This window comes from Toxotes jaculatrix, chromosome 8 (genome assembly GCF_017976425.1).
Source record: "Toxotes jaculatrix isolate fToxJac2 chromosome 8, fToxJac2.pri, whole genome shotgun sequence".
In the NCBI taxonomy this organism is placed as follows: domain Eukaryota; kingdom Metazoa; phylum Chordata; class Actinopteri; family Toxotidae; genus Toxotes; species Toxotes jaculatrix.
In genome coordinates, this window is record NC_054401.1 from 14,729,758 (window position 1) to 14,753,868 (window position 24,111).

The 24,111-nt window shown below is 43.1% G+C and overlaps 3 protein-coding genes across 4 annotated transcripts; all 3 read left to right on the forward strand.

Moving 5' to 3' along the window:
• The first annotated feature begins 1,054 nt into the window (after window positions 1–1,054).
• On the forward strand, window positions 1,055–12,056 carry im:7147486 (zinc finger protein 836). Its single transcript, XM_041043809.1, has 2 exons — window positions 1,055–1,249; window positions 8,466–12,056. The coding sequence occupies exon 2, from the start codon at window positions 8,519–8,521 to the stop codon at window positions 11,519–11,521; it is 3,003 nt and encodes a 1,000-aa protein (XP_040899743.1). The 5' UTR covers window positions 1,055–1,249; window positions 8,466–8,518; the 3' UTR covers window positions 11,522–12,056.
• A 1,273-nt stretch (window positions 12,057–13,329) lies between these two features.
• LOC121185587 lies at window positions 13,330–16,124 on the forward strand. Of its 2 annotated transcripts, none has more exons than XM_041043824.1 (2): window positions 13,330–13,470; window positions 13,991–16,124. In XM_041043824.1, the coding sequence occupies exon 2, from the start codon at window positions 14,037–14,039 to the stop codon at window positions 15,657–15,659; it is 1,623 nt and encodes a 540-aa protein (XP_040899758.1). In that variant the 5' UTR covers window positions 13,330–13,470; window positions 13,991–14,036; the 3' UTR covers window positions 15,660–16,124. The 2 variants fall into 2 exon arrangements, with proteins under 2 accessions (XP_040899758.1, XP_040899759.1); XM_041043825.1 differs by having other exon boundaries at window positions 13,994–16,124.
• An 874-nt stretch (window positions 16,125–16,998) lies between these two features.
• si:dkeyp-84f3.9 (zinc finger protein Xfin) lies at window positions 16,999–23,955 on the forward strand. The gene is made up of 3 exons (XM_041043808.1): window positions 16,999–17,092; window positions 18,738–18,863; window positions 19,401–23,955. The coding sequence occupies exons 2-3, from the start codon at window positions 18,747–18,749 to the stop codon at window positions 22,950–22,952; spliced, it is 3,669 nt and encodes a 1,222-aa protein (XP_040899742.1). The 5' UTR covers window positions 16,999–17,092; window positions 18,738–18,746; the 3' UTR covers window positions 22,953–23,955.
• Window positions 23,956–24,111: the final 156 nt, after the last annotated feature.

The window sequence follows — 24,111 nt, forward strand, 5'->3', positions numbered from 1 at the left end:
ACCCACTAAATTTAAATAGAAAAAAAAAAGTACATATATAGGCCGCGCTTGGCTATAAGCCACAGGTGTCTATGTTGTAACATGAGAGATTTACACAGAAAGCTGGTGCACCGAAAGATTTTTTAAACTTTTAATTAAATAAATGCTTTTTTTCAGTGCCTGTAACACAGCAGTAACATGGCAGTAACACGGCTGGTTAAAAAAAAATAAAAAATACCAGAAAAGTCACTGATGCTATATCTTCCTCTCACTCCTGCGCAGTAAAACCACGATAGTATTCTTCTTCAGTGTCGGAATTGAACAGCCTCAGAATTACTTCGTCACACACTGTCTCAGTCTCTCTTTCATTGGCGCAGCCGGGGCTTAGCGAGTGCGGCTTTGGGCTTTGGACCGGCCTGAGATCGGAGGATCGAACCCACGACCCTCCGCCTCACTAGGCAGCCCCCTGCCCCAGCGTCTCTAGTTGGGTGCGTGTGTTTCGTTCACTTGGTGCAGAAAGTAATTTCCCCAGGAGGCATCAATAAAGTAATTAAGATTTAAAAAAAAATCTTTTCGTCGTTCTCTCTCGTTAACCGTTAATATATATAGCATTAGTCAGATAAAGTGCAGCTTATGTTTGCCTAATGGACAACTGCAAAGTCCAGGGTCATTAGTGTTAAATTTGTATTAACTATCTTCTTGTGTGCCTGAACATATGCCTTCCAAAATAATAATACATCATCAGGCCACTGAGTGACTGAGTTTGGTTGACACCCGGTACATGTGCAGGTGTGATGATGTTTAAAAAAAATAAAGAATAAATAAATATTTAAAGGAGTCATTTTTGAATGTTACAAATGTTTGCATTATCTATAGGAGTTTGAATTTAAAAGGTAAAAGTTTGTCTTAGACAGAGCACCTCACATGACCTGCATTTCCCACCGTGACCACAGCGCTGAATCTCAGCGCAGGCACAGCGCACAACCCCAACAACGTCCGGCGCTTTCCGAAAGGGCTCGGGGTGACTGCGCCTGCGCCGTGCGAACCTACGGTGTCGCTCCGCGTCTCTCGCAGCTGCAGCTCACATCTCGGTGCTCTTCCTCCTGGCACAGCATCTCGTTTGTTCACCACAGAGCTGAGCCGAGCCGCTTTTTTTTCCCTGGAGAGTTTCTGCCTCTACCCGGACAGATGTGTGCCGAGCCATTTCTCCTCCTTCCGCTCAGCCATTGTGGCTTTTCTTTGAAGGATAACGCTGAGTCTCCTTTGGCTGGTGAGTAGGTGAAGATACGAGTGGTTGGTTATTGTGTTGCAGCTGCTCCATAGGTCATGGCAGCTAGCTTGCTAACGTTATTTCTTTCTCCGGCCTTCTTCAGAAACGTGGCCGGCCACCTCCTCCTGGTTAGCTTTCACTAGCAACCCTTTCTGAGACATTTGGACAGGACGTGGGGTGGGGGGTGCGTGTCGAGTATATATGTGGTGGAGTCAGATGCCAAGCTAGCAAACGTGTGTTAGATCAGTAGAGCTTAAGTGAGGAGCTCGTTAGCCTGAGGTTGGGGCTTGTTAAAACAATACTACGTGTGTGCATAGGTAAAGTATGTTATTTAGGGTAATAACATCGCTGTGTTCTTTTGCAGTTTGCCCAACATTAGCAAGCTAGCGGGGTTTAAGACCCTCAGTGTCTACTGGTGGTGGCTGTTTTTTCTTTCTTCCTTTTTTCCTGTCTTAGCAACGGGTTTGCTCCTGTGTGTTTAGGTTTAGGGTGCACCTCATGCTTGGTGGCTGACTGAGCTCGTTGTCATTTGCTTAGTCAGATGATGCGAGCTGCACTCAAAGCACTGCTTAAACCTCAGTTAGTCAGGTTTACACATCTAAGTGTATGATGTGGTCTTCAAAAATAGGTAAAACTTTAATTAGACTGTCTAATGATTTATTTGTGGTGGGTGTAGAGAAGGTGAAGAACACTAAACGGTTAAGGTAATTGTAATACAGGTGTGAATATATTTATGAGAGAGCTGCATTACCTTTCTGTAAGATTTAAAATCGCACATGGGCGTAACACTCTTCAACCATCTTCAGTTTAACTATTGTGGTATAAGACAAATCTTTTTCTCAAAAGATTTTTAGCTATACATCAGATTTGTTTGATTAGCGCACAAAGCAAGGTGCAGACCAGTGTCAGCTTCAACAAAGGTCCACCTCTGACTCAGTGTGGATTGATATCTTTTATCAAATGGTAGTGTATCTGTTCTGTGAGTCGGGTAAGTGACAAAATGCTTCAAAACCACTTTCTGTGCAGGTTGGCCTTTAGGCAGCGCAAAGAGAAACAATATTAAAAGTCTTTATTTAGTCTGTTATAATGGTTTAAAACACTAGCTGTGTTTGACCTTTCATAGTCTTCATCAGAGTGGAATTACCATTCTTACGGTTTACAATTTTTGCAGAAGTGTCTGATGGATTTGCTGACCATTAGCAGTCAGAGAGCTATGACTTTTCATGTTGCAAACCAGGGCATCCCTCATGTGTTCGCTGGAGGTAGATGCTGAGAGAAAATGGAGGCCAAGGCAGCATTGACTAATCATGGTTTATTCTGTAAATTGCTTACTAGTCTAAGTTTAGGGCTCTTTGAAGAGGACCTAGGAAGGCATTTTACCAGCTGGGTCATTTTGGCTAAAACCTGGAATGGCAATTTTCTCTTGAATGAAACTCAGAATCAGCTCTTGTCTTTGTGCAAGTTTAATTCAAACATTTGCAGATGGACCCACCATACTCTGAGACATGAGATGCACAGATGACTGATGAAGAGAAAGTGTGTAGGTCTTATATACAGCTTCAGTGGGTCACCTTATCTGTCATAGTTATATATTGTCCTTATAGAGACAAAAAACAGCATCTTTTAAGGATAACAGAGGGCTCAGGCCTCCTTATCTGGTCCTGTTCTTGGACGAAGGAGAGGCTTTTGCTGTGTTATTCTTGCTGATATGCGGAGTAAGGACAGAGAGTGAGCACAGTACTGTACTGTACAGTACAGTGCTGACTTAAACAGTGTCGTCATATTCATATGGTGGAATCCAGACCAGGGATCTGTAGGTGTTACTCTTAGATAGGAGTACGAACTGTACAACATAGGATGTAACTAGTGAGGTGATCAAGGCTTTGATACAAGGGATGGCACAATAGATCAGGACAGCTATTACTACCAAAAAGACTAGCAGAGGTGTCAATATTTTCAACAGTGTCATCTTCCATCCTCCCGTATGCAGCCAAGACCACAGGCTCTCTTCATTAGGGTCAGATTCTTTGCATGAGGTTGTGTCTCCATTGTCCCACGTGTTGCAGTGACTGTTTGTTTGCATGTTGATGTCCCCATGAAATGGTTTTTGTCTGTGAAGCATTTTCTGGTGAAAATTAAAAACAATACCTGATTGACGTGTAGAGTTCGTTGTCATGATGGACTGGCAGATTCCTTGTTGTGTCACCTGTGTCGTGCTCTATGAATTTTGAGGCAGAACCCTCATAGTTGATGATGCTGATGTTGCACTAGTTCTAGTCCTTAGTCATATCTTTCATGGTTCTGTTTTGTAGGGAGACACCTAGGGAGAAGTATACCATTACATCTAGGGTTTCTGAAATATTTGGTGGTTGTGGTTCTGCAGGTATTGAGGCACCAACCCCGTAGGGGAGTTGTGTGGCAGTCCTCTCGTGAATATCTGTGTGTGGCTGCTGGATTTCCATCAGGAGCAGTGGCATGACGGTGATGGCAGTGAACAGAAACATGCTGCATTTTCCTCTCCATCTGCCAATCCTCTGATGCCACAGCGTGGTTGTGGGCACCGTCATATCAGCAGTGTGGCCTCTGCTCATCCCTGTGATCAGTGTACTGCCTCTTCATGAGTCTGAGAAACGTGTGGCTCTATTGTAAATCCACACCTCTCTCTTCCTCGCAGACATAGGGCTGGGGAAAGCATCGGCCCTCTTACTGATGTTGATGTGTGTTTGATGAGGCGGCACTCGTGGGCTCAGGAACTCATTTGCAGTGGCTGGTGTGGTCGTCAAGGTTGTCCTCTCTGTGATCTTTACAGCTGTTTCCATGGTGAGGAGGATCTGCTCCACAGGCTTGCTTTCCAGTTCTTCCTTCTCAGGTCTCTTACCGCAATCCAGTTTCCTGGTTCCAGATCATGCAGTTTTTGTTCCATGGCTTTTGGCAAGGCGTCGTTTACCTGTTTGCGAATATCAGAAAGCACACACGACAGGTTTGCGCAATAACGCAACATTTCATCTTCACATTGGCAGATATGTTGCCTTTCCACAGGCCCAATCCCTGTTTCCATTGGTTGTGCAAAGAAGATCTCATATGAGCTGAGGCCATCTCTGTTTCTCACCCTAGGTCTCATGCATCAAAACAATCAGCAGTGATTTTTTCTGGTTAAACCTGTTTCTTCACAACATTTTGCTAATTTGTTTTTTAATGTGCCATTTTCTCTTTCCACAGCCTCCCCGCTGGCTGGGTGGCAGGCACAGTGCTGCTTCATGTCAATACCACCAGCATCTTTTAAAGCAGCACTTACAAAGGGTGTACCGTTGTCACTGGAGATTTTTGCTGGAATTCCCCTTTGTGGGAGGATTTCTCTGATTAGAGCTTTAGCTACTGCCATTGCATCTTGTTTACATGTGGAAAAGGCTTCCACTTGGAGAACCTATCAACAATAATGATCACTCTGTGGTGTTTGGATCCCTCTGCCTACATTGTCAGTAGCACAAATTACACACCTTTGACAAAATTTTTGGAAGAAGTTACACAATCCCTTTGTGAACCAATACCTTTGCATTTTACTCATCACCCCCCCCCCCCCCCCCCCTCCTCCCTTTGACATGTGGACATGGTGTCAACTTTGCGTAGTAAGGAAACAAGCACTTAGGCAAATAAGGTTTATCATTCAGACCATACCACACTTTTGTTAAGTGATAAAAAACCTGTTTTCTTCCATGCAGGTCTGTCTTCAGGAGTGGGTCGGGTCTGTAGTTCCTGCAAATAGACTGTAGGTGTTAGTGGTGTGTTAGTTGTTGCAAGACAGTTAACAGCGTGTTTTCATTTTGTGGCTGCTTTTGCAGCTGCATCTACTCTGGCATTTCCCTGTGAAACACAGTCAGTGTTATTAGGTGTGCCTCACATTTGCAGATAGTAGCATGTAAAGACAGGAGGACAGCGTCATGAAGCACAGCAGCCAGGGTGTGGTGGGCAATAGGTTTTCCTGTAGATGTTAAAAAACTTGTTTGCCCATAGGCAGCCAAAATCATGTACCCCCCCCCCCCCCCCCCCCCCCCCCATGTATATCTGTTGTCAGTGCAGATGTTGACAGTTTTGCCTTAAGCCAATTAACATCCTTCAGTCAATGCAACCAATTCTGCGGCTTGTGCAGAGTAATTTGAGGAGAGTGGTTCGACCATGATAGTGTCATGTTGTGTCATTATAGCATAGCCTGCTTGGTTTTTTACCAGCTGCTGGGTTTCTTGAGGCTTGTCCATCACCTTGTGTTGGGAGGAGAGTTGCAGGGTTAAGAACAGTGCGTCTCGCAGCAGAGATGTTAGGCATTTCATGCAAAACTGTTTTGTATCTGAATCATCTTGCCGCTGACAGGTGAGAGGGCTTTTGCTCAAGCAAAATCATGGACACAACATGAGGAATCAGCAGAGAGAAATCAGCATATCCCATAGTGTTGTTCATTGCTATCACAGCTTTCTCAGATGCTGCCACAGCTCTCAGACAGGTATGGAGCCCTGCTGTTTGCAGAGTCGAGTTTTGATTAAAACTACGCTACAGGTTTCTGTCTGGCACTGGGATACTAAAAAATGCATTCGCCAAATCAAAAACAGAAAACCATTTAATATCAGACGCAACTTGTGAGACAATTGTGTGTGGATTTGGAACATCTGGTGCACGTGCACAGACTGCTGCGTTTACTGCTTGCAGATCATGTACAAATCTCCATTTGTCTGGTTGCCCAGTATCTCTGATCAGGAAAGATCTGTGTTCCAAGAGGAGAGTTTTCACATTGAACGACCACTCCAGCTTTTAAAAGAGATTCAAACAGTGCTTTAATGCCTTCAGCTGCTTCTTTTTTCAGTGGATATTGATTTTGGCTTGGTCTGTACAAGGATTTGGGTGTGACAGCAGCTGGTTTCATTCATCCTACGTCATATTTGCGTTGTGCCCTCAAGCATGATGGTATGTGATTTAACTCAGGGATTTCAGAGATGTCTTTCACAAAAATGTATTTGTCATGGAACAGATCAAGTATGTCATTTACCTCTGTGGTTGTTTGGAAATCTTTGTCTGGAAAGAGCTCAACAGTTCTGTGCACCTTGAAAATCAACATCAGGATCTAATGTTCCTTCCTTTCCATCCGGAGGCCTCGTTGTATGCTTTTGTCCAAGGCCCCAGACTCTCCCACCTCTTGTGTCTGGGTTTGACCAATGGAACGTGAGTCAGAGAAGATGGATCAGACAAAGCTACTAATACTACTACTACTAATTGAGTGCATGTCTGCTAGCTGTCTGCTCCTAGAGTGATTTGGGGTATGCAGTATAGGCTCTGTGGTTTCAGATGGTGAGTGTTCTGGCTTCCTGGATCAGAGAGGAGTTCAGTGTAGTGTTTGGAATCTTCCACCAATAAGCGTGTATCAGGTTTTCCTTGCCGTATTAGACAAAGGAATTTGTTTTGGGAATGCTGGTCCCAGCTATGCCCTGTGGGGTAGATATCAGAATGATGCCTGGGCAACACATTAGCTCTCTCCCTAGCAGATTTACAGGGCCGCATTTTGGCAGTAAAAATGAGTGTTTTTTCCCTCAACATCATCCTGGCATGATAGTGGAACTGTGTATCACAGAGGTGCCTGCTCTTCCCACTGTTCTCGTGTATCTGCTGCTCAGTTTGGGGATGGGGTCAAATTTCCCATATCTCATAGCTGATTCTGAGGTTCCTGAGAATACTAAAAAAGCAATGTCTCTTCCTTCTACATAAATTGTGTGTATTGGCATCTTTTCGTATATATATCATGTGCATATTTTGTGTAGCTTTCAATAATTCCCACTTCATCACTTTTTTGTGTAGACTCAAGGTGCTGAATGGCTTGTGAAAGAGTTTGTTGTGTGTCTGATGTTGCTTCTTTCTGTGTGTGTGTGTGTGTGTATGTTTGTACTTGTCTACTTTGTGTAAAAATCTGTTGTTTCAGTCTCTGTGTCAAAACCAGACGAATCCCTTGCTGTCCTCAGCTCCACCGCTAGTCAGTCGGCCTCTGTCTCCGTGTTCTCCACAGTCTCTGGCCCAGGATCCCACCTTTCCGAAAGCAGGCATCAGATCTTCCGTGGCCCCCTCCTCGTGCTTTGCTTAGCGCCCTCAGCCTCTTTCTCTTCCCCTGGCTTGATTCTCATATTCTATAAGTTGAGCGATTTGAAGTCTTTCTGTCAGCTGTGCAGTTTTCCTCTTTTTCTTTTAATTTAAGCATTTTTCTGCATGGATGGTATATCTTTCAGCTGTCTGTAGGTTGCCACAGTCCTAAGGCAGATAGTTTCGCCTCACTATCTCTGTAATTTCTGGCTTGATACGGATGATAAAATGGTCTTGCAAATGGGCTTCCCATCAGGTAATCCAGCTGGTCTTTGGAGGCCACTGTGTGTCAGTAAGTCTAGTGAGATAGTCAGCAGCAGTCTCATCTTCCTTCTGTCAGCAGGCTGATGCTCATGACTGCTCATGTCTAATCTTAATGGGAAACCTGCTCTGATTCTGTCACAGAGGTCATCTGCTGGAAAATTTGCAGCCACTTTGGCAGTTGTTTCACATTTGGATCATGAGCAGTTGCTGTAGTTCATTAGTAGTAGGTCTGAATGCTGACAGAAAAATTCTAGTGGTCTCACATACTCAGCTCCCCCATTTTGAACTGAAGGCAGGTGGGAAGTGGCTTCTTTCATGTGACAAAATAGTACCTTGTCGGGTATAGTGCCTCCTTTTAATTTCCCTATGGTCTACTGTATTCCTAACCCTTGTTTTGTTTTCTCCCCTTTAGGATAATAGTTACCTCTACTGAGTAGAGTCTACTCTAATAATCTTACTTTTAATAAATTCTTACTTTTACAGAGTGGGCTCCGGTCCTTAGGTGTCAGGCCTCCACTTCTCTACCCCCCTTTAACCACTTAACAGTGTGAATAGGGCATTTTGTAATGTTTCATTGCAGAAATGATATTGCTTGTCTTATGGTTTAAAACAAACTCACAATTTTCTCTTGTTCCTTTTGTTTTGCATTAGTATCCGTATTTGAAAAGACTTACAGTGTTCAGCAGTGAAATTAATTTGGTATAGATGTCTTATGTCATTAGAACGAGTATAAAGATGTTAGATCTAAAAATGTGTCTTTAATATATTTGCAGACAGTGTGAAAATGTGTTTTTTCAGTGAGTGACATTAGTGTGTGTTTTCTGTGTGTGTTTTACAGGAAACTGCCTCGCCTGACCACAAAACCTGGATTGCCTTGTACATTTGGCTCCCATGATGCTTGGATTACAGGGAAATACTTCGTCCTCTAAAGTGTATCGTTGCGTGGCATGTTCAGCCACCTTCACTGGACTGGCGTCCTTGCTGGTACATCAGGCAACCCATGCTAGTGCCCTTGCCAAGGTCCCGCCCCCCCCTCCACAGCCTAACATCAGCCCACACGAAACACTGTTTGTAAGTATGGACTCATCCAGTGAGCAACCCAGTCCACCAACGCTCTTAGCTGAGAGCCCTTCACCTTCTTTTTATATTTGTGACTGTGGAGAGGAGTTTCAGGACTTCAATCTTATGTTGGAGCACAAGCGTTCACATGTCTCTCAAATTCAGCTACTGCAGCCTCTGGACAACAATATTGTGCTCTCGAATGAAACAAGTTGCAGTCAAGTTTTTCCCACCCAGCACGTATCATTCAGTACAACTGTAACCCAGCCGGGTTTGGTCTTTAGCTGTCCCTCTACCTCAAGGTCCCCACCTGTTGAACTGCCTACATTAACTGACCACAAAGCAGCTGTAAGCCTGGGGGATGATCTTGCCATGGTAACCACTTCTCAAGGCCAGTGTACGCCCCCCCACAATGACAGTGAGAAACAACTGGACAACATGTCAGCCACAGCAAAGCAAGTACCAGAGACTGTAGAGGACATGCATTTCCAGGACAAAACTAATTCTGTTCTCAGCAGTGAAAAGGCTGAGGATTTGCCCAAAAATAACGCTCTAATGAAGTTGCTGGCATCAGCGTACATGAAGCGCTTTTCACCTTTTCAGTCTCAGACTAAAAACACTAACACAGTTACCCCTAAACAGGAAATAGTCCCTGTTGATATAACACCAGGAAAAAAAACTGAGGTGTCCGCGATCAATGATCTCTCTATTGCACAGTTGAGGCGACTGCTTGCAAAACCCGGTATGAAGACGAAAGCTCCATCCATTAGCAGAATTCTTGAGTCCAGTAAGAAGAGGGTTGTCTCTCTGACCAAGACTTTCTCACCTGTTGTGGTTCTTGAGACCCGTCAAAAGCTTGTGGATCCTATGGGTAATGGTGCATATGGGCAATATCAATGTGGCCGCTGTCGTAGGGTCTTTCAGTGCTTGGACAGACTAACAGAGCATCATTTCTTGCACAAAAAAGAGAGAATTAAATGTTGTCGTCACTGTAAGCAGCTGATCATAGGGCGGCTCCCTTTACCTGACAATCATGTATGCCCTCAATTAGGTACCAAGACCACACAGCCCTCAAGTTCTTTTAAAAACAAGTTAGCATTTGCCCAAAAAATAGTGCCATTCCACGGGCTCAACAACACAAAAAAAGTTTTCTTTTGTCCCTTGTGCAAGCACAGCTACGCACGGAGGTGGAACCTCAAAATGCACAAGTGTCAGGGAACAGGGTCGGCCCTCTCACGGCAAGCCAGTCCCCCCATTCATAAAATGCTATCATTGCGATCAAACAGTACAGCCGAAACAGATACAGAGGTTAATCCCGGATCTCAGTCTGTAAAGAGTATTGCTGTGGGCACTGAAGTTACTGGTCGCATCAAGGTAGAGGTGACAAATTCAGACCAGTCTGCAGTTTCACAGTTGGCCTGGACTCATCCAGCAAAAAGCTTTTCACCGTTCTACTCCAAATCTTCAGTGATGGAGCAGCACAAGGATTCCTCTCTGTGTGGGATTTCACCCCAGCAAGGAGAAGGAGACAGCTGGAATGAAGAAGTTGAAAATGAGGACAGCGATGAAGGGCAGTGGACAATGCCGCTGGATGATGAAATGGAGGTGCTTAGTTCTGCAGATAAAGCCGATGATGACAGAGAGGTGAAGACGCCTGTGTCAGTCGAACACGCAGAGACGACGCCCACTAGCCTGCGCTACTTTGTCAGGGATGGCGTGAAACGTTACCCTTGCAACAGGTGTCAGAAAACCTACAGTCGGGCATCTACTCTGAGGCGCCATCTACGGCTGTGTGGGTTCAGGCCACGTGGACCTGGGACTGTAGCTCAGAGTGGTAGTCAGGAGGGCCTTCCACTAAATGCAAACAGTATGAAACCAATGTTTGCTTGTTTTGTCTGTGGGAAGACCTTTAATCGCAAAGATAACATGATGGTTCACAGTAAGAAATGTCAGTTGCAACAAACATTGGCAGATGTGGATGGAGGGACTGCTCAGCAGAGTAGGTCAGGCAGTGCGACAGATGGTCAAACCCAGGAGGACGATGGAAGCAACTGGGGCATCATGTCACTGCCCTCTGTTCTGCCAAGGAGAGTGACATGTGAGTGTGGGGTCGGATTTACATCTCCAAGACTTCTCCTGGAGCATCTGCAGAAACATGCCCAGGAATCTTACACGTGTCCGACTTGTGGAGAGACTGTGAGTTCCTGGGCAGACTACGAAGTTCATCTGCAGATTCACATGCATCCTCATCACCAGCTGCTAAAGGGCCTACAACCACAACGATCACAACCTCTGTTACTCCGATTTCAACAACAGCCTCCTCAGCAGCAGCCTCCTCAGTCAGCACATCAGTCTCCACAGAAGCCACCGAGCCCCGAGCAGCTTCCAAATTCCACAAAAAAGCAGCAGCGGATTGTATGCACACGATGTGGCAACACCTTTGCCACTCGCTGTTCCCTTCGAAGGCACATATCTTGGAATCGATGCAAAGGTGGACGGGTTACAAATCTACCCACAAATCCACCTAAAACCTATCACTGTTCCCACTGCAACTCTGACTTCCCGAACACAATAAGTCTTATATTTCACCAGAGGAGTGGGGCTTGCAAGCCCGCCATTAAGCCTGTGCGTTGCCCTGTTTGTCTCCGCTGGTTTGGCACTGTGGACGGTTTACAGAAACACCTGCTTACTCACAAACAGTCTGAGTCATATCGCTGTGACGTCTGTCAGGGCACATACCCGAACCTTAAATCACTGAAAAACCATCGCAGGAGGATTCATCGCATCATGGCTGGAGACACCAAGCCACAAACACAAGAACAGCTGAGTTCTTAGTGGAGTGCTGGATTACGAACAGAGCACATCTGATAGTACAGTAGAATTATAGTTTGTTTTTTTTTCCATATTTGCCAGTTGTACTGGTTTTTTATTTTCCAGGAGACATTGTACAGCTGCATAAGGTGATGTTTTTTTTAAGCAACTCTTTGGAGTGTGTCATACTAGCTTGCCAGTGTAAAAACAAAGCTCTGATAAACTGTACATTTTAATCCCTACATTACATAGCGTCATTAGCCTGTAAATGTTTGAGTATTTGGTAATCAGAATTTTATCACAGAGGTTGTGATGTAGCTTGATGTTGTTCCTGGTGTTAATAAACATGCCAGTATGTTAATTGTGTACATCACATCATTTTGTGCGATTATATCTTCCTTAAAGGCTTTAAGGCAAAAAAATCAAGGATTAACACAGTCTTTTTTTTCCTTTCATTGTGTACAGAGCATGTTTTAACATGAAAAGTATATCAGTGGCATCACAATGACCAAGGTTTATGTTTCTCAAACTTAGGTGAATGACTGCAGTTAATAAAGACTGGAATTTATCTTTTATCTTTGTACTGCTGCTCAAGCTTCATGTCTTGGTTTTACTCATCAGAATTATCCAAGTAGCTGTTAATTCTGTTTTGTTGATGGACAGTTTTACTTAATAGAAATGTATGAAGCACAGCTCAAAATTTTAGTGTTCAGTTATGAACAAGGGTCATAATGTGGCTCCTGCTTAATTGTGCTTAAATATTACTTGAGACTGTCTTGAGGGGGGTCCTTGTGCCAAACCTAGTTTTAAGACTCATTTTCATGCTTATATGTTTCATATTCCCAAAATGATTTATTTAATCAAATTACCACACAGCAAATCTGGGACCAGTCAGTATTCCAGCATAATAAAAACTGTACACAGGGTATGACAAAAAGGGCTTAATTGCAGTCTGCCACACAAGTGGGTAATAACTTGAAAGCCAATTAACAGTATGTCATCAGATGATATTATTTTAAAGACTAAAGGAAACCTGAAAAAAATGCTGTTTTTTTAATTAGGGGTGGGACACCATTTGGCTATGTCTTCACACAAAGTTGTGGTGGGTTCTAGGTAAGTGTATTGATGAGTAAAATATGTAGAAGAAAATCTACAGTATAAGGTAAGGTTAGAATTGTCTCTGATTTGAACACTCACAGGGGAACAGTTTTGATCTTAAATTCACTGTAATGACACTACCCATTTTATGTTTATTAAATCTAACTTAGCAGTCTTTTTTTTTTTTTACAACGACAAAAAAAAAGTACTAGTCATGTAAACTCTCCTAAGGCCTAGATGCACATCGTGCCAAAATGCCAAATGTTTTGCTATATGACAGGGGCCACGGTGCTTGGGATCAAATGGCTCCCTTGTTCATGAGCTTTCAGATGAATCACACAGTCCTCATGTGCAGACTGAATTGAGACTGGTTCCAAGGACAAGGATGTACTGTCAAGTTCAACTTTAGAGTCAACAAGGGTGAGCTGAGGTAGAGGTGCTGGGAAACAAGTGTTTCCATGGCAACTGAAGAAACTCCATCTTGTCGAAAGCTTGAAGAAGCATAACAAGTAACCTGACCTTGAGTAGAGAGCAGCTCTTTCCATGGTCTAGTTTTGTGGAGGTCTACTGGAGGTAACAACATCAACGGTGAACCAGCGCCTCCAGTCGATAGATGTCAGTATGGCGAAGCAAGCCCCGGACGCTTTCCCGTAGAGGTGCGCCATCCGTAGAAGAAGAGTGAGTTTTTTTTTTTGTTTTTTTTTTCCTACCCTCTTGTTTTTTGGTTGGGCTAATGGGCTAGCTGCTGCCTACTAGTGCTGAACGCCGGGCCAATTCTGAATGTCTCACCAAACGACAATCGACAAACTGTTTACGGTTTGTTGCGAAGACATATCAGAATACTGATACGGCACTACTTTGACTTCCATGTGAAAGTAAGCTAACGTTATTGTCTTTGAGCTAGTCGAGGCTAACGTTAGCATTGTAGGGTTATAGCATAGCAAGTTGAGCGCGCGTTCAACAATTTGATAACGTTATAAATTGTAAAACGTGACTTGCTGAATCATTATTTCAAGCATTTGGTTGTATAGAATATAGGTTTTATAAATATGCCACTGTATTATTTGGTTGGGTGAGTCTACGGTGTGTATTTCACAAGCAGCGGGGTGTATGACAGAAGAAATTACCTGGCAGAGTTCATAAGCTTGTCTCATATGTTTTTGTCAAATGACAACGAGAGATTAATGTCACATTTTAAAAGGAGGCTATAAGTGATTAGGAAAAATGACAGTCCTCTTCTTTGCTTAGCATGCAGTTAGGTTAGTGTATACAGCTGTTAGCATAGCTCCCAGCTCCTCAGACCCAGATGGTATCCGTTATGGGTTGTACCTGAATTTAACATTTGGCCAATATTCTGTTTATGATTGAATTGATTCTAAACCTTGTCTCCATCAGCAGGCAGGGTGCTCTCGAGGGCTCCACATCATCAGTGAGTACATCCATGCCGAGCCTGATCATGGAGAGAGGACAGCAAACACTGCAAAATGTCCTGGAGGATGGATTAAGCAGAGATTTGATAAATGCCGGCCGGTTTTGCTTCAGCTGTGAGCAAATATTTTCAGATCGGAGATGCCTCGAGGAACACACGTGTTCTGCTGCAAGTTACATCTGCTCCTGTGGAACTGAGTTTACCCAGTACAGAGACATGCTAGAGCACAGTACGACGCATGAACCAGGGCACCAAGTGCTGGATCATGAAACGATAAGGAAGCGTAGAATTGAGAAGCGCATTGAAGAGGAGGAGAAGCTGAAAAGATTACAGACTGGTGAGGTTGTCTGGAAGACACCTAAACTGAACAGTGTGCCATCAATTTCTTTGCCAGCGAAGCCTACGCTGCAGGTACCAGTTACATCAGCTTATATGCCAGTTCCCACGCAGTCTGCACAGATTTCACAAGTGCCTGAGTTGTACCCCTCTGTGTCACAAGCATCTCTCCCCACAAATCCTGTCATGTACACAGCAGACATGCAGAATATTTTTGCAGGTGTGGGTGCACCAACGGTGGATCTTTGGACTCTTTACCAGCCAGTCGTGTTGTTGCAGACAGTGCGCAAGTTTAACAAGAAAAAGCCATACTCTTGTGGTAAATGTGGGCAGTGTTTTTTGACAAAGACCTGTCTAATCTCCCACCACAGCTCTCATGTCACAGATAAAGTTTCTGGCTGTATAGGATGTGGGCTGCTGCTCTCAAGCAAGAAGGTAGTGCCTCGCTTCCATGTTTGTAACACACCAAACACTGCTACCAAATTCAGACTCATTACTGCGAGACCCCAAGGTTTCAAGGGGCGAAATGAAGCCAGTAGAGACAGGGGTCAGAACCCGAGTGCTCAGGGGCCTCAGGCCACTTTCTCTACACAGGTGAAAAGGCAGAATCCCAGTGTAGTCGCTAAAGGCATTCCAGCACCTTGCATCACTTCCACCCTGCACTTGAAAAATCAGAATGTCAGAACATACAATAAAATCAATCAGGGGCGTCATGTCACTCCATGCCCGCAGTCCAAGAGTTGGAATCCCAGTGCATCCAAACCTTATACCAATGTCTCCCCTCCACTGAAGAGTCAGAGTCCAAATCCGCGTGCATCCAGTAAAAGTAGTTGGCGGCTTCCTGTCTATTCTTCCTCACCATTGAAGATGCCCTTGAACTCTGCATCAGGCGCATTGAGCAAACCGTCACAGATATCTTCTGCACCAAATGGGTTCACATGTCGAGTCTGTCATATTCCTTTTGAAACGGCTCAGCTTCTTCAGAGACACAAGTGCATCAAAGCACAGGAGTTTATGGCACAGCACATGCGAGGTGGCAGACAGCATTACAAACTAAAGAGGGTGACACCAGTTCCTGCTCAAATGAATGGTGAGAGAAAACTTGACGTCCCAGCTGCTGGGAACATGAAGAAAAATCATGTTATGGCTGTCAGTCTGGAGAGGGGGCAAGGTGTGGTTCCTGTGAATGGAAAAACAGAAGTGGAAATTGACAATGATTGTTACATTGTTGAAACCAGAGCAGACAAACCTGCTGAGATGATTTACCAAGTAACCTCATCTGTTCCTATTAAAACTTGACTAAAATAGAGAGCCACATCCAGTTTGCATGTGACATTTTATGTTAATTATGGACCAAGTGCAAAGAGATTGCAGTCTCCTGGTTGAACAGCATCCACTGGTTTAGGTTGATCACACAATGCTCCAAAGTATTTCAGAAGATGTATAAGTGCAGCATGTACAAACATGCATCTGACCCATATTGACTATAGACACAAAAGTCTAAAGTTGGTGCCACAGCAGTGGTTATAGGGGATGTAAATCAGTAATGTCAATTATCCAAATGTATGTTTATGGTTTACCCATGTTTGATGGGATAAACCTACATTAAAGGTTTTGTTCTGTTTGTTTTCTAAAATATGTTTGTGTGATATGTATGATCAGAATGTGTTGTAAGGTTGTGGGAACTGACCACGATACTTTGCGTGTTCTTACCAGTTTTGGCAGACTTCAAATTCAGTATATGTTGTATTAAACTATATTTTCAAACTCATTGTGTGTGTGTTCATGGAATAATGCAGCATGTTATATTATCAATGAGGTTATTCATACAATAAATTGAAAGTGTAGTGCTTTTAAACTGATGGTAGTACAAATACTTAAACCAGTTGCATATATAATACAGTAATATTAAAATAATGTAAGATAACAGGTAAGTGCAGTTAATGAGGTTATAATAAGGGCATGGTAGTAAAATTTATCATATAAAATCCTAAAAGGAAGATACAAATAGAAATAATCAAAACACAGTTTCAGCTATGCCCGTATGTTGTGGGGTGTTTGAACTGGTGGCAGAAAAATAAAAGGAACATTATGACAAATCAACTTTTTGTGTTTCACAGAAGCTATGTGTGCTTATGTAGATATTTAGTTTTTTTTCTCTTTTTTAATAAGCTATCTTTATTTGTTTAGAATTTTGCATTACTTCTTTTTTTTGCTATAAATTTGATGCCCCATTTCTCTTCTTCTGCGTCTTGTTTCTAAGCTAAGGGTGATTAAGTTTCCCTCTGAGGTGTATTCAGGGTCTATTGCCTGTTCCTCCAGCAGAGGGGGCCGTTTCAGAGCAAAAACAAGGCACTGTTGTGTGTCCATTTGTGATGAGGTAAGTATCCGTGGCCAATACCCAAATACGCTTATGCGGCGTTCATGTGTCGTTTGTATGCTTGCAATCTCAATACCTTATGCCAGAAACACCAAAACTGGCACTTATATACATGGGGGTAGATGATGTTTGCCCATGTGTTACTGACTCTTTCGGCTTGAACTGACCCCCTCTTCTGTATCGAGTTTGTCACTTTTGCAGAATGGCCTAACTAACTAACTACCTAAATTTCCCACAGTCCTGAAGTATCCACTCTGTGAGCTCGGCGTGATTGACAGTCGTCGGTTGCTTTGTGCGTGGATGTCGAGTGGCCCACTGCTGCAAACTGCTCTGAAAAAGAAGAGAAAGCCAGGTCCACATTAACAGCTCAGCTCCCAGATCAATGCACGCTTGCAAAGAAAACAAGTGCCAAGCAGCCACGTAACGACAGAGCATATTAGCTTTGAGCTAGCCAGTAGCTAGCAAGTGGAGCAGCGGTCAGTGCATGGCTACGCAGAGACCAGTCTTGACTCTCTCCCACGCAGGCAAGGAGTTTGTGTTTACTACCGCCCATCACATCTGGTAACCGGTGTAGAGAAACAGCCTTACATGCGCGTTATTAGCTATACAGAAAGACATATGAGCTGACAGCGGAGTTAACGGTTCGTTTCGCGTGGCCTGTAACGTTAAATAACCGGAGCTAGCACCCCGGCCTACCGAAGGATAACGCCTACATTGTTTGTCATGCTGCTGGTAGCCTCTGATGATAACTGATAGCTGGATGCTGAAGCTGTCGCATTGGCCATAGCTGTTAAACATACATATTATGTGACTCAGTGGGTGCTTGGTTGTGTCTCTGTGGGTTCATGTGTGAGTACTTGTAACCACAGTCAAAACCCATTTTCTCTTGTGTGTGCATCTGATGAAATGTGCCTGCAGGAGAGATGAATAGCAGCCACTGATTACTTGCACAAACCAGTCTAGATTATTTTTGCATTATCTGTTACACTCATCCAGAGCGTTGCAAACTGCAGCACCATACATTCTGCCACTTTGGTTCATGATGCAGCTGTGGAAGTCTGTGTGATACTGATTGAGTCTGTTTTTTCACTGGGTTCAGGGACTTTGCGAGTTTACAGCATGTGATGACTTGGTTTGTTGGATTGCAACATGCTCAAAATCAGTGCAGTTATAATTGATTTCACCATCAAGCAGTGTGATGTGATAGTAAGATCATGGAGCCCTGCTCCGTTGGTACAGTACTACAAGAAGCAGCCATCTGTCATAAGACCGCTTACTCTAATGGAAAAGTTGATCTTTGTGATAGACGTATTTACTACAATTTTTGTAAATGTAAGAGCTTTTGTTTTGGCTGTTTATATGAATACCTGTTGCAAATTATCTTTAGGCTTTCTTGGATGTACAGTACAAATTTCAACCCAGTCCAGTGACAAATAAACCTGTTATTATTACTTATTCCCTAACACGTAAGCATGTTAATGCTATGACTGGTGGTGATTGAACTCATGTTATATAGTTTATAAATCGTAATAATGCATCAGAATTTATAAAAGGCTCATATTTTCTCATGACAGTGTTAATCTGCGAAGTAACTATTAACTGTAAGTCTCAAGTAAATATAATGGAGTAAAAAATGATAATGTAAAGTGAAATAGCTCAAAGTACCTAATACATCAGTTCTGTATTTAAGTTGAGTACTTGAGTAAATGCTCTGAGTTACTCTCCAGTAATTTCCTATGCATAGCTTATTTTCCTTTAACATGAGTCACAAACTCTGCTACTTGGCTATCTTTCTAGACAGGTTGTGATTACAAAATCACCTAAACATATTTTTGTGACAGATGGGCAGAGCATGCACAGTATTCACAGTTGTGATTTTTCAGGCCAGGAGAATTTGCAATTTAGTCCAGGCTTTGTGACGTGATAGCGTTTTGCTGTAGGAATACATGTCACTGTTTTTATGAGTTACAACCTCCTTGTCACTGTTTAATCCACAGACTTTTGACATGGGGAGTAAAATGTCCTTCAGCAGAGGAAGCAGTGACCAAAATACAGTCTCTGAGTTAACTTCTGTGACACCTCTTCCTCCCAATTCCATTCATGCCCCTTCGGACTGCAAGCAGGTAGTTAGAGAGAAAGAAAAACAGACATGTCACCTCAAAAGTTATGCCGTCTGTTTACAGTATACAGCATAATTTTTGGAGCAACTTTTGGAAAACCTTTGGATATGGATGAAGTTTCTGCATTAAAACCTCTAAAGCTGAAGGGCTTTGAATTATAATTGTATCTTTATGAAGGTCCTAAAGCATTTCAAAGTTGTACGTTAGTTTAAGTGCAGATTTAATTTGTCAGACAATGACTTTTATAATGCAGCAGATTTATAGTTGTTGAAACATGGGAATGTTTTCTCAATTCAAGTAACTGTCTAAATTTATTATATCTTATTCTTTTATTAAGCATTAATTTAACTTTATTTCACTAAAACATTGATGTGTACAATCTTATTCTAAACATTTATATAGTTGAGCAAATTATAGAGACAGTAACATTAGTGTTGATTTCTTTGTGTATGTTTTTATGTGTTTCTTTTTATATATGTTTTAGGAAATGTGTAACAAAACCATCAGTACATTTGTGACAAACTGATTTCTTTTCCACAGATACCAGAAGATATAAGATGCAGTGAGGAAGACCTGGACTCCAGGTGGGGGGACGAAATGAAAGCAACAGACCTGACTGGAACTGCCCCTGAGTCCCACTCATCAGGGCACCTGGAGTCTGATGGCCATGTTAACTCTGAAACAGTGGGCAGGACAAACAGCCAACGAAGTGCGTGCCCATCATCACAGGTAGGGATGAAAACAAAGCGTCAAGTGACTCCTGCAGTTGTGTGCAGCTCAACAACAGACAGTCGTGGACAGCCTACGGAGGTCTGCAAAAGACGCGGACGCCCTCGAAAAGCAAAACTGCTGTCGACTGAAGACAAAAAAGATCCCGATCCTGCTGGTCTTCATGCAGTGCAACATAAGGAGATCAGTACGACCATACCTTTACCAGCATTCTTAGAAAACCACAACAGTGGAGATGTGCCTGACACTGTACATGGTCCTTTAATCAATAATTCTGGCCCTCACACCGTCTCTGATGGTAAAGTAGAAGACGATGTCCCTGTGCTGTCAAAAAGAAGAAGAGGAAGGCCAAAAAAATCAGAAATCATAGCTGTCAAAAACACCTTTGCTACTGCCAGTGCCCCTGCTGCCTCCACTCATGCTAACAATATCAATGGTCCGGCACGGAGACTGAGGAGTAGAGGAGAGCAGCAGCCTCCGACACAAGATGGAAATACTGAATCTGATAGCAAGGTAAAACCCAAGGAATCTGAACTGACTCCTCCAGGAAGTAGTAATACACCCAAGTTACAAGGTGTTAAAAGAAGGAGGCCTAAACTGTCTGTTCAGCGAGTTCCAGCTAAAGTGTCCAGACTGGAGGATTCCCAGGCGGCCTCGTCGGTGTTGAGCAATGACACAGGCTGTGGGGAGAGAGCAGAGACAGATAAGCAGGTGGAACTAAACACTGACAAACAAGAGACTGATACAGATGGAAAGGAAGGTCTGTGCTGCCCACAGTCCAGAGAAGGACAAGAGCAACGTAAAAAACGAAAGGAAGGAGTATTACCACAAAGAACACTGCGTTCCCAGGTGGCAGCTGAGCCTGAAGTTATTCCTTTAGAGGATTTTAACAATCTAAACTTGGCAAATCCTACTCAAAGTGATGAACCTAAAGTAAAACAGTCAGTGGAAATGAATGGGGGCGAGGAGTCACAATCAAAAAGCAGTCCCAACTCTGCAAAGAACTCAAGGTTGCAGAGTTCAGAATTCAGTACAGAGCTCTCTCACACTGATGTTGTCATGATGTTGTCTGAAGAAAAACCTAAACCTGTCGGGAGCCCCCCTGCTTTGAAAACTGAGAATACAGAGGTAGAGCTGGATCATTTAAATCCTGTGTCGGAGTCGAGCAGTCCTAAATCTTTACAATACAGTGCCAACACCGCAGTTAAATCTGAGGGTCCGTACATTCAGCGAAACACTTTCAGGCGCAAGAGAGGTGGCAAGAGAAGGAGGAGATTAAGTAATGTGTTGTTACAGAAAGAGCAGCTCGTCGAAGGCCATGAAGGCACCGCTGACGCTCAACAAAAAGCAGACTGTGATGACACAGACAAGGACGTCAAGTCAAATACTGACACAAATGTCATCTACACTAAAAAAGGAGGGAAAACTCTGTTGAAGTGTGGTTACTGTGGTCGTACATTTAAATTTCTGTCTCAGTTCATCATCCATCAACGGATTCATACTGGAGAGAGACCTTTCAAATGTCCTGAATGTGGCAAAGGTTTTAGCAAAAACTCAAACTTAAATCTTCATCTCAAGACACACAGAAAGAGCAACATATATCAAAAATGCCCGTTTTGCAAGATCAAATTCTCTTGCTCTGAGTATGCCTCGCATATGAAAATGCATGCACATGAGTTGGACCAGGAGCGTGAGAACAGCAAATCTGAAAAACGGAGCAGAGGAAACAATCACGAGAACAGTGAGGGACATCACACACCAGTTTCCCCAGAAAAGAGACAAAGAAAAGTGTGTCAATACTGTGGTAAAACATTCCCGTTTCAGTCTGCCCTCATAAGACATGTGCGTGTCCACACAGGGGAGAAGCCTTATAAATGTGATATATGTGGCAAAGCTTTCGGTCAGGCCTATTTCCTCCGTGTTCACGAGCTGACACATTGGTCTGTGAAGCGCTACAATTGTACACGCTGTGAAAAATCGTTCACTCATTATAGCAATGCCAAAAATCACACATGTAGACCTACGGGAAGCGGTGACGAATCGCAGCCCAGCAGACGCGTAAAGCCTTCGCTAACGTACACGTGCCACATCTGCAAGAATGTTTTTGACCATTTGCAGGAGTTCAACAGTCACATGAGAGCCCACACCGGCGCAAAGCTTTATCGCTGCTTGTATTGCGACAAGCTTTTTGGTGTGCTGTCTGAATTTAATTCCCATCGCAATCAGTGCAGAGGAGAGAGAAACGCCTCCAGCTCTGAGATAAAGGAGGAAGAGACGATGTCGTTAATACAGTACACGGTGCCTGCTCTGAGGTGTTCGTCAGGACACAATTCAGCTTCTCCTCTCACAGCTGCAAAATGTGAAACACCAAAAAAACAATCCCATGCCAGCCGCAAGAAACGCCTCACTAACCTAAAGAAACCATTCCAGTCCACAGTCATACCGGCTCACCATCTCTCACACCTCGTGTCCAAATTAAACAAACTAGACAACAGGTCCGACCCCAGGAAATATCTATGTCCGAGCTGTGGGCGACTGTTTAGACACATGGGCAGACTCAGAGCCCACATGCTCACTCACGCCTCGGGTCAAAGTTACACTTGTGCCTGCTGTGGTAAGACTTTAGAAAACTGGAAAAAACTGTGGCATCACCAGAGAATCCATCGACAGAGACGCGGTCGCTTCACTTGTCCTCAGTGCGGCCAGGGTTTTCGGTTCGTAGAGCCTTACAAAAAACACATGAGCGAGCACCCGGAGTTCCAGTGGATCCAGGTCAGGCCTAAGAAAGTGTTTCTGCCTTATCAGTGTGAGCAGTGCAGATGCAGCTTTAAGACTCTAGACTTGCTGTTTAATCACCAGCTCTGCCATTCCTCAACGCAAGACACGCACAAGGACGCTGCTTTCGATTTATCCATAGATGATCATAGTATACAGGCAAGCAAAAAAATGTTTAGCCCTTCCATAAAGAACCATATAGAAACATTATGTCCTGTACCTGAGGACAGCAACTCTCCCCTGAACCCCTTATCCAAATATCTAGACCCAGTTCCTGAAGAGTCTCCTCTAGCGCCCATGATTTCCTTTGTCCAAAATCAAGATCTTGATGTGGGTAAAGCTTCCCAGCATCCCAGCAGCACACATGTAATCCAAGATAGAGAAAGCAGTCATGACAGAATAGTGGAAAATGCACTAGGGAAACCCATCACACCTTTGAGAACTGTGAAAAGACACGCAACCCAAAATGCCAGCATATCAAATGAAGGGTCTTCAGATGGCATTAAATGTGCTGTGTGTGGTAATACATATCCTGCCATTTCAGACCTTTATCACCACTACTTGCAGCATGCCAGAGGCCAGGTGTGATAACCTAAATGGAGATACGTTTCCCCATCTATATGTACATCATGTGTTTTACATTGTTTAACACAGAGGTCCTGTAGTCCTACTGTAGAAAAGATAAAAACATTGTCTATCACATACCTGGAAAAGTTTTGGAAAAATTTGCACAGATATTTTGCTTCAGTACATTGATGAAGCAGCCCTGGAATAATGTGATTGGCTTTTTGACAATGATTTGAAGACAGAAATTGAACTAGAAAACATCAGTTCAAACACCAAGCATCTTGGTTTTTTATTCATATTCGGAAAAGGACGCTGCCCGTCCAGCATTTCACAGAATCAGCAACTGATCAGACGTCACTGAACTCATTCATAAACTCTTTATTTTATAGAGTTTATATATTAAATGTGCAGATCATGTTTTTTTAAATCATGTCCATGGATAAGTTAAGTGAATAGTCCCATGTATAGTTTTACAAATCACTCACCTCGTCACGATGCATTCATTTACTGTATGACCACTGTGAATTTAATATCAAATATCGATATCATGAAGATCTGTTGTTAACTAATGCAAGTCAAACCATTACTCAAAATGTTGCAGAGGATGTGTTGCACTGATTCCAGATTTGGTTTCCTCTGGTCTACAACAAGGATTTACATTTTATGTATTTACATTTTTAAGGTCGGTGTCAGCTTCCATCACGCACAAGGTTGTCAAAGAGTTTGCATCTGTTGTGCACTTGTAAAATTATGGCTGAAATCAAGTGATGCTAAATTTTCTGCACAATATACTGACAAACACACACATTCCACACCTGCTGCACAAGTGAGTTTTGTTGAACTTCCACTGCTGTTTGCTGCTTCTGAAAAACTACATTTTTATGCTTCGATGTTGGGCTTGGTTTTGTTTAAATCATGAAAAAAGATGGCAGTTCAAAAAATGTTTCCCACGTGGACATCCTGATCTGTTGTATATAGTTTTATGCTATAGTTTGTCTTAAAAACAATAAAGGTCACTTTTGTAATCATATTTAATTGTTTCTGAAGTTTTGTTCTCACACGTGAATAGTTTAACACCTTTTGTCCAGATTCAAAATAATCCTGAAATATTTCTGGTGATGATATGATGCTGAAGTTTAAGGCTATTAAAGCAACTGATGAGAGAAGCAACTGTAATGAA

Coding starts and splice junctions, on each gene's coding strand:
- LOC121185587 (XM_041043824.1), top strand. CDS start 14,037: ATGCCGAGCCTGATCATGGAGAGAGGACAGCAAACACTGCAAAATGTC.
- si:dkeyp-84f3.9 (XM_041043808.1), top strand. CDS start 18,747: ATGGGGAGTAAAATGTCCTTCAGCAGAGGAAGCAGTGACCAAAATACA. Junction 18,864..19,400: donor CCCCTTCGGACTGCAAGCAG/GTAGTTAGAGAG, acceptor TCTTTTCCACAG/ATACCAGAAGATATAAGATG.
- im:7147486 (XM_041043809.1), top strand. CDS start 8,519: ATGATGCTTGGATTACAGGGAAATACTTCGTCCTCTAAAGTGTATCGT.